Source organism: Python bivittatus, unplaced genomic scaffold, assembly GCF_059951505.1.
Source record: "Python bivittatus isolate LINGU-HERP-01145 unplaced genomic scaffold, Pbiv_v1 ctg000480_np1212, whole genome shotgun sequence".
NCBI lineage: Eukaryota > Metazoa > Chordata > Lepidosauria > Squamata > Pythonidae > Python > Python bivittatus.
This window is the reverse complement of record NW_028277075.1, coordinates 32,490,491-32,506,688: the sequence shown is the minus strand read 5'-3', so window position 1 is coordinate 32,506,688 and position 16,198 is coordinate 32,490,491. Positions and strand designations below refer to the sequence as shown.

The 16,198-nt window shown below is 40.4% G+C and overlaps 2 protein-coding genes across 8 annotated transcripts in view; one reads left to right on the top strand and one right to left on the bottom strand.

Annotated features, from left to right (window-relative positions):
* Positions 1-75: 75 nt before the first annotated feature.
* ACP2 (acid phosphatase 2, lysosomal) lies at positions 76-16,074 on the bottom strand. 4 transcript variants are annotated; one of them, XM_025168787.2, is made up of 13 exons: positions 15,986-16,074; positions 15,416-15,526; positions 11,643-11,806; positions 10,966-11,061; positions 10,354-10,440; positions 7,093-7,245; positions 6,604-6,702; positions 6,405-6,494; positions 3,808-3,940; positions 3,633-3,721; positions 3,240-3,346; positions 2,487-2,662; positions 76-2,400 (listed from the first exon to the last, which is right to left on the bottom strand). In XM_025168787.2, the coding sequence occupies exons 3-13, from the start codon at positions 11,778-11,780 to the stop codon at positions 2,264-2,266; spliced, it is 1,305 nt and encodes a 434-aa protein (XP_025024555.1). In that variant the 5' UTR covers positions 11,781-11,806; positions 15,416-15,526; positions 15,986-16,074; the 3' UTR covers positions 76-2,263. The 4 variants fall into 4 exon arrangements, with proteins under 4 accessions (XP_025024555.1, XP_088001804.1, XP_025024558.1 ...); XM_088145678.1 differs by lacking the exons at positions 15,416-15,526; positions 15,986-16,074 and adding an exon at positions 15,551-15,684 and having other exon boundaries at positions 11,643-12,124; XM_025168790.2 differs by lacking the exons at positions 15,416-15,526; positions 15,986-16,074 and adding an exon at positions 15,551-15,630.
* Positions 15,780-16,198, top strand: part of NR1H3 (nuclear receptor subfamily 1 group H member 3) — a 39,748-nt gene continuing 39,329 nt past the window's right edge. For 3 of the 4 annotated variants that reach the window (XM_025168798.2, XM_025168794.2, XM_025168795.2), the window contains exon 1: positions 15,780-15,976. The gene's annotated coding sequence lies outside the window, so the exon portion shown is untranslated. Of the gene's footprint in view, positions 15,977-16,051; positions 16,179-16,198 lie in introns of those variants that run through there. The other variant, XM_025168800.2, reaches the window with a different exon arrangement.

Genomic DNA, 16,198 nt, shown 5'->3' with positions numbered 1-16,198 from the left:
TCTTCTTGTGGTCCAGCTGCTAGACATGTGCAAAGAGCAAGAGAAGAAAAGAGAAAAGCAAAGATAGAGCAAAAATCCAGTCCCACCTTGGTTTTTAATGAAAAGACTAAGAAAGTGATCAAGTGAATTACAGCAACATTCAGTCTCAAGGAATAAATCATAGTTTTTCTTCATTTTGTACCAAAGCTGATTATTTCTCATTTTGTTTAGAACTTAGCCTACAAGAAATTGGCATATTAACTGACTTGACTCATTTCTGGAAGCGATTTATCTGAATTTCTCTTGGCTCTGTCTTCCATCCTGCCCTGCAGGAGACATATCATACAGTTAGTGTTCAATAGAAAAATAGAGAAAGACAACTTCAGATGGAATTGGTTAACTTTCTGGCAAATTGTACTCTGTACTTTTTGGCAACAGGATACTACTGTGTCTTTAGAGGAAATGTAACATGTGAAATGTTTTGTAATGACTAGGCTGGACTTTTCAGTGTCTCCTTTGAGTAGAATTGCTACTGTTTTAGCCCAGGAAAAGCAAACATACTATTGAAATTTTTACTTACTATCTCCTGGCCTTTTTAGATACTTAGATGTATTTATTATGGTCAGCAGCCATTATAGCTCTTCTTAAGAAATCTGTTTTAAGGAAAAACAAAGTGGATCTCTCTCTCTCTTTTTTTTTTTAAAGGGTGGGAAGACAAGGGACCTGTCCTGATATGGCAAATGAATTGATCGGCTGAGCTTCAGGTGAAGATAAAAGAGTATCCATATGGTAGAATATTGCCCTGCTTGGAAATATAAAAAAGAGGATTTTTTGTGGAACTTGTTAGAAAGCTTGGAGCAATAAATTAGAAGGTTTTTTTTAATTAAAAAAGTGCTGGTTTTCTGGCCTATATGGCAATTAAGCCATGGATTCTTATCTTCAGTTAAACTATATTTATTCAAGGATGAAGGAAACACATTGCACATGTTCAGAAACACTTCTGATCATACAGAATTCAGGCCTAAAGAAGGCACTATTTTTTCTGAAATGTGAGCTAGCATTTTGATTATAGTTAAGAAATTGGCTATACACCTTTGTGAGTGAATCTTTGAATTTACTATAGTAGAGCCTCTGCCTTTGTGATTTTTACATGCCATATATATTTCTGATGAGGTAGTACATGTAATATTTTTCTCCTCATGGAGAGAAATGTGCTGTGTTGTATTGTGTAATGCAGGAGTATACAATTTGAGGTGAAGTGCAATTAGTGAAGGGCAATGAAAAAACGGGGGAAAAGGAAAAGCGTTTAAGCGAGAGCCAAGAGAAAATTTGTGGCACCAGCATCAGTGGAATGAAATGGGCACTCAAGGGATGATTTGGGACCTGTTGATCTCCCAAATCTGCTCACTTACAGTATCTGGTCTTTAACTTCAGCAGCATATTTCAAAATAAAGTTTAGGAATGTAAATCCAGAGGCATAACTATTTCTACCACAGGTATTTGATATAAGACTTTTGAATGTCTAAGTGTGTTTTTAAAGCACATATTCTTTTAACATTTTTCTGGTCCAGAATATTGTGCATTATGTATCATAGGTTTGTAAATAATGGCTTGAATGCATGTATTTGAGCATCCTCTTTCCCATTACAGAGGGCGGGGAGGAATCTAATCCTAATGTTCTATCTCTGAGTATCTAAAGACTAAGAGTAAAGTACTTATAGCACAATTTTATGCATGTTAACTTGGAAGTAAATCCCATTATGGCAGTTTCTACTGAGTGAATTCAAGGTTTCATCCTATGACTGTTTTCTGCAATGGAGACCATCATTTGGTTCCCAATCACTGACTCAGTTGAAGCGATCGGTTATTGCTGGTTTCGTATGATGCCACCATCACAGTGTGGAAGAGATTTACAAGTGGCAACTACTAGACTGAACAAGGCTTTTTAAGGAGCAGTGGGCCACTTCTCTGTACCAGTTTTAAACATTTTAAACATACAGATAGTATATTGAGTTCAGAGAAGAAAAACATATCTGCCTTGTTGAACTAGTCACACATTGAGAAACAGCGATCCAAGACCATGCTGGCATTTTACTCCTAGTGATTGACTGCATTATGCTGTGGTAGATAGAATGCATCTGCTAGTTGTAACACCTGCATTGTCAACCCTGATCTTCTGCTTTAGAAGCAGTGATCAAAATCAGTCAGTAAGATGTGAAGCCCCATCTGTCCCTGAGATCAGCGCTGATTCCTCTTGCTGCATCAGGAGGGGCTGAAGCAATTGTCAAGGCTGTTCCTCTCCTTCATTGGAAACATGTCTGTAGCCAAGAGGCCGGGACTTTACACGGAATAGTACAGTCAGGAGCAGAATGGTAAGTAAGAAGAGGAGAGATCCACAGACAGCCAAAGTCACAATAAGTTCTGCAAAAGAATGAAACAAAACCCATCCTGATTATAATGTTAAATCTTACATGAATCTTCCTTCTGATTCATCCAGTCTCACTCACCTGTGTCTTCCATTGTGCTTACTATCTGACATTCCTGTTTCCAGTCCTGTGAAATAACAGGCTCTGTGAGTTGCAGGAATTGCAGCAGGGGGCAGCGTCGTTCACAGTTGGGCAGCTGCAATGTATAAGGCTCCTCCTTGCTCTCATTCCGAAAGAACATCTCCACTGAAAAGTTACTGGGAGCAAAACAGGTATGATAGAAATAGGTATTAATGATTCATCAGCTGTTTTACATATTTTCTATGGGAATCAAGCACTGAAGTATGCAACTTCTGTCCAGCCTTTTAACCTCCTCCTTTGTAATGCTAGAAATCCACAAATGTTGGCCTGTGCCTCCCTGCTTGGAAACAACAGGAAGGAATACTATCCTTATTGCAACTGAGCAATTTCTCTGGTATATTTTCATCTGTATCAGATCACAGGCTATCATGTCAAGGCAATAACAGAAGTGGAAATACTTTATTATTAAGTATCAAGTCCATAAACATATCAAAGTAATTGCATATATTTCTGCCTATTATCTCATATTCACATCAAAGCTAATTAGTATTGGTAGAAAATAACCTTTACTATATCTAGAGCAATAATTGTTCTCAACAGATTGGAAAAGGTAACTATGGATTGCTGTCAAGATTGTAATTCTTTTTTAAACTCATTTGTCTTTTCTGAATATTTTCTGAAAGTTAAAGTTCAGCACTCAACAACTGCCTTTGAGTACTTATATCCCTTTGATATCCCGAGCAAAACCCTCACCCATCATCTTCTTGGTACAGTTCAAATATATGACACGAAGCATATGGTGCTTGTCTCCCGTTGTAAACATTCAGAGCTGTCTGCAGTGCCGCAAGAGTGGTGTCATGCTGAGGAAAGAAGGAATGTGTGAATCTCCCCTTACTGTGCATGGAAGAAGAGCTAAAACACATTTTCAAGGTGAACAAAGTTCCTGAACTACAGTAGGACAAAGACAAAAGGGATTCTAGAACCATAGGTTAATAGTTGGTATTTGCTCTTACAATGAAGAGTATTTGGTAGTGTATTGCAGAAGGGAAGACGCTGACAGCTATGGGGATCTGTTCTTTGCATCTGCAATGACAAGGGAGGGTAAGATCAGGAAACTAGGCAGCTCACTTAACATGTCAAACTTACCGCTGAGTACATAAGCATTTTAAGGTGGTGAGATTCTGAGACTTTTGAAGCTAAGGTAAGATTCTTTCTTATTTGAGACAGAAGAACTCCTGCAGAAAGGAAAAAATACTAGATCCTAATCTTTTACAGAGGCTCCCCAAGGTAGTATTTGAATTAACATTTCTTCTTTACTTACCACCCTGCAGACGAGCTTTCTCCACTCGTCTATGGATCCCAAAAAGGAAATTAAAACTGAAATCTTTTAACTGCTTCAGTTTGGTCATCACCACAGGAGTTACCCATGCTGGAAGATGCATTTTGTGCGTTTTCTAGAAAGATACCACAAGAAAAAGGTGGTTCACCTTTGGAGAATGCATGTGAATATTCCTAAAATCTCAGAGCTATATCATTTTATCTAGAGCCTGTTTGCAGCTTAATATAATTTTGGAGTGGTAGGGAGAAAGAGAGGAATAATGTACAAAACCAACAGCATTTGGTAATTATTAAGTGGTACATCCATTTTTCACCAAATATTTATAATAGCCCTAATACTCAAATTATTTAATGTTGACGTGTTTTTACACAGGGTTATAGACTTTCAAGTCTGAAATGTTTCTTTCACATTGACTATGAAAATTCTAAATTGATGACCTACCTGCTAGTCTTTCAGCAGGAAAACCATTTTGGTAAACATTTTAAGAATTTAACAGGGCTTAACTGTTTTTGATAGGCTTAACATCAGCTATGAGCAGAAGTCCATTCTAAAGCTTTCAATACACCACTTTTCAGTGTGGTTTTCCTTATGTTGCATTCAAAGCCATTTGGGAGGGCTCACTTTTAAGAACATAATTCAGATACCTTGCTGAAATCTATGAAAGTATTTTAAAAACTTGGCTAATTTGTTAATAGTAATAGTATGATACTTATGTGATACTATTGGTTTGAGCTAGCAAAGTAGTTTGATAATGAAAGATTATTTTTTTTTCCTGAAAGTCAGCAGATAGAGGGAAATTTATTTATCAACAGAAGGACACATCTAGGCAAACCTATTCTAGAACCCCACCCATTATTTAAGCTTGTCCTCTTGTATCCATTCACCACATCATATTTTTTCTACTGTTATATTAATTTCAATACTTGTGAAGTAGCACCAGGAGTTCTTTGTTGTTCCCCAACAGAGAACAAAGTAACAGATACTGTTGTTCTGTACAGTATCTCATAAAAGAACAGGTCTCTGATGTAGTTGAATAGTCTTCATGACCACACTCTTGATCTATTGACTGGGTACAGAGGTGATTTAGGACCTTCCAAATCAGCCATTCTTCCACTTTCAAGCAAAGAGTTTTTCCTTGGTATTAATACCCATATCCTCTGTGGGGTTCCTCAGTCACGTCTGCTATAGTTATTCTTTAACAGAGGTCAAACTGGTATTAATGTTCTTGTTACCATAAGGAAACTTCTGCATGATCTCAATCATCTCCATTCTGCAAATGTTGTTAGACAGAAGATGTCTAGCATTGTTTGAAATAATATGACAGATTATATATTTTCTCTAGCAGCATATATGTTGGGTCACATATACTACTGAGAAGTCACTGAAGTAACATGTCTGTGATTTGGCATCCCTCAAATTATTGTGTGAACATGAGCAGCAGAATGATACTGGGAATATGGAATTGGGTTTAAGATTAAAATGTGATGTGATGCAATGTTACTGCTGACAAATATCAAATGCAGATTGTAACCTCATTTCTATTGGCCAGTGTAAAAGGGACCTATCAGTTTAGGGTCATGTATCAGATTCAACCCAGATTTTCATCAATTTACCATTCTAATTTGTGGACTAATATCTCCACTTATCATTATCACTGTTAAGTTCACCAACTAGAATTTGGATTTTTTCCACATTACCAACTCCATAAAATCAAAAATCATATTTGGTGGTTTCTGAAACAATGTGACTAAGATTTCTCCTAATCTGATGTATGACTGGAGGAGGATTTTTTTCTGTTGCACAGATTGGGGCATTTGTGTGAGTGAATGATGATACCTCTTTCTACATTATTTATAGATACTAATATCAGACAATGTACCTGTCAATAAGAATGTGGATAACAAGGTTTGTCTATATCACAATGGTAAAGCCTATAGGAATAGAAGTAATTCGCTTTTATGGAAGAAGAATAAACAAATGTTTTACCGGAAATACAATTTGGATAGGGAAGCCTTTCCCATTCTGGACCTCAGTCATCACAGCCTTTATCATTGCAGATTTTATTAAAATCCACATTAGAAGATCACGAGATAGGGAAAGGCTATGCTAGAGTTAGAAAGTTTGGAACAATGTATTTATATATTTCTGGTTTATTTCTGTGGCCAGTTTGCAGTTCTTCTGATAGAACAGAAGCAGCATGAAAGGGAAAGGTAGTATTGTGTGTTTTCCCTTGCACCACCAATGTCAGAGGGTCTCTTAACTCTTCAAAGTAGATTGTCTGAAGGGGGATCGATAAAAATACACCCATGCATACATACCCTTCAGAAGCAAGGAGCATTCACTTTCAAAAACCTTTCTTATTATATGGCTATCGTGGGCATGATATACAATAGTAAGACTTTTAAGTAATAACAGAAGTATTTCTGCCCAACACAACTGTGTCATGAACATTCTCCATCAGTCTGTAATGTAACTCTTGAGTAAGAACATTGGTAGCTTCAAACACTACTAAGGCAATAATTTTAAAAAGCATTGAAAGCAAATGACTAATCTATAACAGACTAATCTATATTTCTTACCTCACAGAAGAGTGCATCGTACACACTCCAGACAGACTCAAGGGAAACATCCTGAATTCCTGTCATGTTTGCCACCATCTTCAAGAATTGCTGCAGAAGTAAAAAAAGAAATTAACCTCTTCTTTTTTCCATCACCATCAATTTTTAAAGAAAATTAAAAAAAATATTCAATCTATAAAATATATAAAAAGCGATATACCATATTCTGGATGGTCTTATTTATATACTCTGGTGTCTGCCTGGTCTCATTTTGCAGTTGCTCATAACGGGGACAGGGAGATAATGGAAACCTCAGGAGCTGGAAAGAGCCAACATCGATATTAGATTTAAAAAGGTAATTTGAGCACAAATCCCTCTTTATGATCACTAAACTCATGGCAATCGGCTTCGTTATGAGCTACCTATACTAAGCAATTTCTTTTAGCTAAGAAATCTCTGGGAACTAAAAATCAGTGTCTGGTGGCCCCTTTTAAGACTAACAGCTTTTATAATACGGCATAAGCTTTGTGAACTGCAGTTGGCTTCATCAGATGCCACTGCACCTCACAACTCTCGTACAATGTCTGGAAATTAAAGTGAAAAAGCAGAAGGGTGGAGCTCAAGGTAGAAGAAAAAAAAGTATTAAAGAGAGATTTTTTTGATAGAAGCAGATCCAGTCTTCCAGCATTGACCTGTTAAAGTGACTCACCTGCTCCATGTGGTCAGGTACAGTGTGTACAGGGATAGGCTGCCAAGAAATATTGGGGTTAAACACTTGCTGCCCTTCTGGAGGATACAGTCCTGCCAGATTTGCCTCGGCGCTCATCAAGGTCCGATCAAAATCTGTACTGCGAACAAAGATCTGCCAGAGGGAAAAAACCAAATACAAGTGGGTTTCCTTAGTGTCACTGTCATTACTATATTCAGGTTATCTAAGAACAAGCCTGGGAGGTCTATTTGGATCAAGACTGAAAATCTTGAGCAGGCAACATTTTTCACCCAAGAGGTGTGGCTCAAGTGCACCAGCATAAGTATGCATTCTGTCTCCATTATTCATTGTGCAGTCAAAATTGCTGCTATGAATGTGAGTCTAGAGTTCTTTCTCCCAGTGACCTTGCACAAAACTACTAGCTTGATGTAATCTAGAGCAACAGAGTTGGGAGAGAGAGAAGCCATGAAGTTTCCCATTCCCTCCAAGTAATGCTGCTTCAGATGGCTGAATTCCTGCTACAGGATAATTCTGAACAGGACTACTGGGAAGAAGAGAAAAAAACAGGATATTTCTTTCAGGGCTGCTGGATGGTGACGATCTAGATTTCTACCTCCCCTAGTGACCATGGAAAGCAAAGAAATTGTAAGACTGTTTAAAGTACAGACATCAAGTACAGTAGAAAATAAGTAAACCTATAGCTAGATAAGCTTTAAAAATAATGCCAATAAACTTCATTGAGGAGTCTGAGCTCTGAATCTCAGGAAGAGGATCTTTAGGAGCAATTGCATTTTTGCCCAGATCAGCTTCCAATTTCACAGACCCATCAAGACTCCATTATGATACAGCTGTAGTGGCTAGAACCACCCCCCCTGCCCTGAATTATCTTTCAGAAACAAGAGTGGTCATTTTATTGATTTCTCCATCTCTACAGAGTATGGATCACACTGAATTGTAAGCTTATGGGGAGTGAGCTGTCCACAAAATAGGAGTTGTTTTCTTCTTTAATAGCTTGAAGCACGTCTTCCTATTTGTACATGAATCTGACGAAATGAGCTTGTTCTTGATCAGAACACATTGTGCTATAAGTGAATAGATACCAGGTGAACAGATTGTCCAGATATGTGTCACAAACAAACAGTTCCCTGAAAAGGGAATTATTCTTTGATGGTCCAAGCGACCTAAATTAAATGGAAAACAAAATCCTTCCTTCCTTCCTTCCTTCCTTCCTTCCTTCCTTCCTTCCTTCCTTCCTTCCTTCCTTCCTTCCTTCCTTCCTTCCTTCAATTGCTACTGTTTTCCTCAGTAAATCAGATATAATTTTACTGCAGGGGGAAAAAAAAAACATGATGCTAGGCAATTGAGAACTTCCCTTTTCCCTTTGTAATATGTAAAGTTACATGCAGGTAGCAAGATTGGCAGCATATCATTCTAAGAGGCATCAAAAATGAAGGAAGGAGGGATGGGACAGGATGGGTTTTACCAATATGTGAGGATAAGCTGCAGTCAGTTTAGACTCAATGTGACTTTTATTAAAGTTCTAAGTACTGGTCAGTGTCTCATAATGCTTCACATTGGCTAGTTTGGATGTCACATAAAATTGGATTAAACTCATTCTAAGACTCGGTTTATTTAATTTAAATAAGTGAAATATTGTACTGAATAAACAATAATTCGGTAATAATGATAGAATTGGAAAGGGACCTTGAAGCCTTTGAGTGCAATCCCCTGCTCAGTGCAAAAAATCCAATTAAAGCATGTCATACAGATGATGTGTTCCCTGCCTAACACAGCTAATCAGGGGGAGCTCTCTGAGTAATTGGTTCCACTGTCATTATTAAGAAGTGTTTTTAAATACTCAGCTGGAATCTGCTTTTCTAAAATTTCAGTGCTATTCTGAATCCTAGGATGAAAGAGAACAGATCTTAACCAGCTTCCGTGTGACATTCCTTCAGTTAAGTGAAGAGTGCTGTATTTCCTTTCAATCATCTTTTCCCAAGGCAAATACCCACTTCAGTCTTTCCTCATAGGATTTAGGTTCTAATCCTACAAAAATAACAGCTTCCGACTTCTTATACAGCAGATATAGATAAATCATATAATAACTTCTTACTCTAAAACTACATCTTAACATACATATTTTGCATAATCTATTAATTTAACTAATCATCAAATCCATATTTTTATTTCATTTTTTTCTGTCTCCTGCAAAAAGTCCAAAAGGGGCTTCCAACTGGCATTAGTCAATGTTTTTTTCTCTAAGCAAAGCTATCAATTTTGTGATTTCAGCTAACTCCATCATCTTCACCATCCGTTCTTCCATTGTAGGTAGTTTCCACTGTAGGTAATGTGTAATTTGTAATTTTTTCCCTCCTTTTACTTTCCATCACTTTTGTATTCTTTCTCTGTCTCCAACTCTCTTGTTCTCTACTTTTTTCCTCAATTATTAGTTCTTGTTTGCTTTTACCTTTATGCTTTTTACAACTTAATAAAGTTCTATAATAAAGTTCTTGTAAAAAAAAAAAGAAGGATCTAATCCGGATCATCCTCATTGCTCTTCTCTGAACCTGTTCAGATTTCTCTGATTCCTTCTTAAAGTGGTGCCCAGAACTGGACTCAGTATTCAAGGTAGGGTCCAATCAAAACAGAATAAAGTGGAATGATTAGTTCCAATGATTTGTATTTATATTTATGTTGATACAACCTATATTGGATTTGCAATTTTTGCAGCCGCATTGCATTGCTAGATTAAACTCAGTTTCCAAATCTATTTTTCCAAACTTTTTTTCACAAACACTCTTATCAAGGCTAGATGTCTTCCACGCTATATGTGTACATATGATTTCAGTTTCCTAAGTGAAGAACTATACACTTGTCCTTGTTAGATGTGTTACTTTCAGCTCATTTCTTTAGGTTATCAAGATTATTTTGAATTTTATTGCTGTCTTCTAGGGTACTAACCCACCCAATATTGTGTCATCTGTAAAACTGATAAGCATTACTTCCATCTCTTCATCTGAGACATTTATACGAATATTGACTTAAGCCTGATCCTTGTGGCACGTCACTCAGTGCCTTTCTGCAGTATAATGAAGGTTCATATAACAGATTAAACCAAAAAAGAAAATCACCATGCATATCTATCATGCTCTTCCCTTTTGGAGTAATGCAATGTTATGCAAAGTGCAGAGAAGGAGTAAGAAATAGTAAAAAAAAAGAGTATGTTATACTGATACCACTAGCAATATGGAATCCACCAACCTCTTGTCTATTGTATGAAACATTCAGGAATCCATAGTAACGCCTGCGAAGAGCTTGGCCCAGGTCCCACTGTTGCTGCATTCCTTCCTAGGCATATCAGTGGCGACAAATTAACAGTAAAGCAGGTGTGACTGTGATTTCACAAAACACCACACAGTGAAAGAACACTTTACAGCTCGAATGTTCTCAGTGCAAGAACTGTGAACAAAACAACTTCCTGAAATGGAGGAAACAACCCCTCTCCTCAAATGCCTTTCTTCTTTCCCTGTCCCCTTTTTCTAAATTGTATGTTGTTGTTACAATAAAATAAACTTAAAAGGATCAGCTAATTATAACAAACAATCCCCTCCTTAGATTGTGAGAGGTACGACTGCTTCTTGCGAGAGCAAAGAAAACAGGAAAGTTGAATAAAAACAGCACTCCCGCACCAAAAGGGGGAAAAAACAACAAACAAGGAAATGTCAAACTGTTGCTACAAGTGCCCTGATTTCTATTTAAAAAAAAAAGGGGGGGCCCGCGTTGACAGGGCAATTGTTCTTCACCCCCCGTTTCAAGAAAGTACTTCCCTTGAGCTTTAAGGTCCCACTGGCAGTTTCTTCCTGGGAGTCCCACCTGAGTCAGCTGTCCAAAGCCCTGGGGCCAGGCGCTTTCTTGATAGGGATCTCGGGGGTATGCCTTGACGGGAGAGCGATCTCCATGACGATACAGCTGGAGGAAACCAGAAATACACGTTCTGGGTAGCCCGAGCACACGCCGGCGGCTGTTTCCAGCTGAGTCTGGGCCAGGAAGGACTGGGGAACGTTACTTGGCTCCAAAGGCGCGCGGGGCTGCTGTCATTATCCGGGGATAGCCGTGCCGGGCGAACGCCCTCTCCCCCCTCTGCTCCTTTCAGTCACTCCTGGATCCTTCCCTTCCAACGCTCCCGCCACAAGCAAAACGGGGAGAATTGCAACGTTTGGATGGCAACAATACTAGCAACCCAAGTCGAGTCGGGACTTCACCTCGACTCAGACCCGCAACCTGCAAGGAAAAGGCAGGACGTAGCCCAGTCAATGCACACTCCCGGTGCCGCAAAAGCGGCTGGACGGGGCAGCAGCGCTTTTCTGCCGGATTACAAGGCGCCAGGCTTTTAAAACGGACCTCACGGTTAGCTTCTTGGTTATTTTTTTCCTTCCCTCTTTTTTTTGTTTTCCCAAAACCCTTGAGACGTGTCGCCTTAATCCAAATGATTACCCGCCGGCATCTCCACTTAGCCTCCTCCCGCCCAGCCCAGGTTGTTGGCTCCTTACCAACGTAACGAAGCGGAGACTCCGGCTCTGGGCAACCGGCGGGGCTAGCGCGAGGACGAAGCCCAGAACGAAGGAAAAGGGAACCCCCCTCCAGCCGCAGCGACTCTTTCCACCTTCCATGGCTTTCCCCCCAACCATCGATGTTGCTCGTTCGACCTCCGTTCCTGGAAGAAAGTGAGCATGCTCCATTTACCCGAGCATGCTCAGTAGCCGCGTCTGAAGCTCCCTCCCGGGCTTCGCGTCTGCCTTCTTTTCGGAGGAGGTTGTTTGGTAGAGAAAGGGAGGGCGCGATCAGGGAACGGTAGGGTTGGAGACCTGCTGTATACCAAGCGGAAATAGGTAGGTCTTGGAGATGCCCTTAGTGCGCTGCCGAGTAGGTGACTATCGTACCCTCCGTCTTTCGGCACCAAAGTTGCATATTGCAGGTCAGGTCAGGGAAGAATTTGTACAGTGTCACCAAATCCAAGACGGTGAAAACGAAGCTATTAAATGCAAGAAGGCTCGCTTTTAGAAAATGGAAATCTTGCTCGAGAGAGAACAGAAAGGAGGAAGACAAGTCTTGGACTACAGACATTGACCGTATCGCCACGAAGTTAGATGCCAGAAGAACCAAGTCCATCCCATCAGACTGTTGGCCAAGAAATAAGATACTGTACTAAATGACGATTAAGTCTTGATTAGGAGCTTAGACAAATATATCTGCCTGAATTTATATTTTTAGGGAGAGAGTCAGACAAACCGGGACAAATAGTGGTGATAAATGCGAAGTTTTAGGCATATTTAATAATCATGAGGATTGGGTGGTGTCACCCAAGATTTTTTTTTAATGTAAAGTTTTGAATCTTTTAAATGACATATGTAACTTCTCCATAAAACTAGTCTCTGGAACAGAGGCCTGGAAACCAGCTAATACAACTCACCTCTATCTCTGTCTATCTCATCTCTATCTCTATCTTATCTCCATTTATATATATCTGTATCAAATTCTGTCTGGTTCAAGTGAAATATTGGTGAAGCATTATTTATAATAACATTGTTAACGATAAAGAAGGGATAGTCTGGGAAATCCTATCTCAGCATCATTTTATATAGTTCTTTGAGATTGTCAACAAGCATATGGAAACAGAGGATTCAGCAGACACACACTTGGTCTGTGTTCACATGTCAAGCTATCCCACGATTTACTTGATCATGATTAATTATTAATCCATATGCCTGAGTTTGCCCATCACACTGAACCATACATTAGTCACACTGGTTGTGTTTACAGCGCCCATTAAGCTGCCAGCACCGTTTTACCCTCGCAAACTCAGCCTTGAACTTTTAAGAAAGTTGGTTTCTGAGAAGGTCCCTCATAACAAATTCCACAACAAATTCACGAAGTTGTAGAGAGCTCCTCTTCTAAACTTCCAACTGAAGAACGGGAAACAGAATGTAAAAATAATTGGCAGTTCTCACAATGGAGGTGCCCATGGGGTCCAAGTGAGGACTGGGAGTATTTTACGTGCTCTGGAATGTATGAACATTGTAGTGATCAAATTTGCTGATAACAACAAATAATTCAGAGCATTAAAAGCAGACGACTCTAAAAGGAGCTCTCTAAACTGAACAGACAATTTAATAACTGGTTTAATATTTGTCAGCCTAAAGTGATACACACTGAGGCAAAAATAAAGCAATCTCCTGACGAATATACAGATACCCCGATGAGGTAAATTTGTAAATACTATACCACATTTACACAGATCTGTGCCTTTATACATACCTATGAAAAAACTACGTTTTGAGTATTATGTATAGTACTGATTGGAGCATTTTTAAAGGAGGATTTGATACCTACATGGAGGATAAGGCTCTCAGTACCCACTTATGGTGTCTTTGTCCCACTTACGGTACTTGAGAAAAGGAGCCATTACTTGTAATTAGGTGGGAACACAAAACAATGTGTCTCCAAAGCATTCCTGGGGGCTTGCAGTTCAGATGAACCGAAATATGGAACACTTGGGTGGTTCTAAATTTCAGCCAAGACAGTCTTCAGAGTTGTCTTATGGGATGAGTAGGGCAAGGCTGGTGCACCTCACTCTTCTCACTCCTTCCACATGGCCTGGACACCAGCTCACTTGCCTCTTCCTTTCCCTACTTTAAGCCATGCTTGAAACCAAAGACATTAACTGGTGACAGCTAAGGGGAAGTAGGGACAGGAAGGACCTGGAAAGATCAGTTGGTGGGTGGATTGGTTGGAAATAGTGTTCTTGAAACCAGTGGCAATGGCTGTCCAGCTGGCACCCCCTTGATCCTCCCAGCACTTTTCTTTCACTTCTCTTTGCTACCAGTGAAATCCTTGACTTAACCAAGGCATATCCAACCAGTCCACCTGGGCTTCCCAAGATCTCCCTTTCCTTATTTTCCCTTATTACAGGCTTGATTTCAATGACATCAACAGCAGCTAAACAGATGCAGGGAAGGGCTGGGAATATCAGGTGGTGGGCAGACTTGCAGACCAGAACCATGGTGGCCATCCAACTGGCCCAGCTGCCCTCCAATCTTTCCAGCATCTTCCTTCTTTACCACCTCTTGGCTGCTGACAAAGTGCTTGTCTTCTTCCCACTCCCTTCCTTCGCAACACTTCTATTAAGAAGTCCTTGTTCCAGTCCAGACAAGGACCACCAGAAAGTAGGTGTTCTGTGTACAGAACAGATGCAGATGGAAGGTTTTGCTCATCCTTATTTGCATGCTTCTCCGAGCTGCCTACTGTGAAAACCAAAATATTATGTTTAATAGGCCTCTGATTTGGGGCAACATGCTTCTTTTATTCTGAAGATCTATAGACAACTCACAGAGCACAGTGATGAACAACAGAAAGAAGGGAGTATTCTGGAACAAACCAAGGACTTGGGGAATTCCTTTTGCTAGTATTTTTTAAAATATCTTTTAAGAGGATGCTTTAATTAAGCTAATTAGAAAAGCTTGTGAGATTTTGAGTGTATACAACTGGATGTTCATAAAATAAAAGGAATCATTTTCAGAGAAAATAAGGAGAGTAGAAGTGAGTGTTTGGCCACACCATTTTTTATGTTTCAGAGATGCGTAAGGAGAAAGGAAGGACAGCAGTCTGCCCAAGCTGGGTGCTGTCTGGATGTCAACCAGACTGTGCTGGTTTGAAATTTGGATGTTGTAGTGCCCTGGATCTAAATTTGGATGTTGCAGTTCCCTGGCTCTAGAGAAAAACAGGTTGGGAAAGGAGGACTTTGTCTTACATGATCACTCGATAAGTAGTCAGAGAGTTACATTATTAAACTAAGAAAGCAATCTTGTCCCCAGTATTTTTGAATAGTAAAATTAAATATAGTATTAAATTCATCAGAGCATTACTTGAATTTCCTTTCTCTCACTGCTTTGATACAAGCAGTGTATACACTAAACACACAACTGTATTAATTTTGAACTGTCTCATTTATGGCTAAGCATAGTTTGCAAAATAAAATAAACTAAAATTAACTAAGATATGCAAGAACCAAAAGCCACTTTTCACAAGTCTATGTATCTCCTGAGAAGTAGTTCACCTCTTAGGATCCTTCAGGCTTGGACAAGACCATCAATTAGAGAAACTCTTCGCATCTTTCTGCCTATGATATCCTAAGAACTTCTTCAGATGGGCCATCTAGAGGGATTCGAAGGGCCAGAGTTTTAATGAATTGGGAAACAAACTCAAATCAGCTAACTAAACGGTGGGTGAAGGTTCAACAAAATGTGTGCATTCAGCTATAACAAACCATGCGTCAGAAGGCAGGGTGAACTCAGTTACTTTTTCAGAATGAGACCACTTTCGACTGCTCAGACTGCGCGGCTCAACGCGGCAAGCCTTCCGGGTCCACAGGATTCTGCTGGGGAAAGACCACGGTACTTACCAATAATGGCATTAATAAGGAGACTATAACGCACCCACCGATTTGGAGGAAAGCCGGGGACAGGGACGGTGCTTCCCCGCCCTCCCCGCCACGCCTGCGTTTGGGTGGTCTGCCCGCCCCGCGGCCGGGATGTGGCAATCGGGCCGGGGAAAGAAAGGGCCGCCAGGGGGTGGAGTTGGGAAAAGTTCGGGCATGTGACTCGAAAGCGGCTGCTGTTGCTGCAGAGACTCGCATTACCTCACTGCCGCTTGTGCACAGTGGCCCTCCTCAGCCCCGAAAGACGGAGCGCAGGGCTGAGTTAGAGCCCCCGCCCTGCCACCCCCCGAGAGCCGCTTTATCGACATCTTCTCCTCTCGGTTGCCGTGGGGAGCGCGTCCCCTCCCTTTCCCGGGCTGCCGCCGTTCCCGGACCTGCCGTTCTGGAGCGGTAACTTACTTTCTTTGCGCGATCTCCCCGGCAACTTGGGAATGTGGTAGCGTCCTCCTGTGAACTCGCCTTGCTTCAGCAACCCAGGGGGTCTACCTAATGTTCCTAGGGGGGCGTTGCTGGGAATTCCTCCTCCTGCCAGTGGGAAATCGGAGGCGCCGCCGTAAAACCACCTGCTGGCGCTAAGGCATCCACCACACAGGTGCTTTTTTATGAGTTGCT

What these genes read in the sequence shown, in the direction of transcription:
- ACP2 (XM_088145678.1), bottom strand. Translation starts at nt 11,831, where the DNA reads ATGGAGCATGCTCACTTTCTTCCAGGAACGGAGGTCGAACGAGCAACA. An exon ending in ACGATGCACTCTTCTGTGAG is followed by an intron (nt 3,941 to 6,404) that starts GTAAGAAATATA and finishes GTATCTTTCTAG; the next exon opens with AAAACGCACAAAATGCATCT. An exon ending in CTGTACCAAGAAGATGATGG is followed by an intron (nt 2,663 to 3,239) that starts GTGAGGGTTTTG and finishes TTTTGCTCCCAG; the next exon opens with TAACTTTTCAGTGGAGATGT.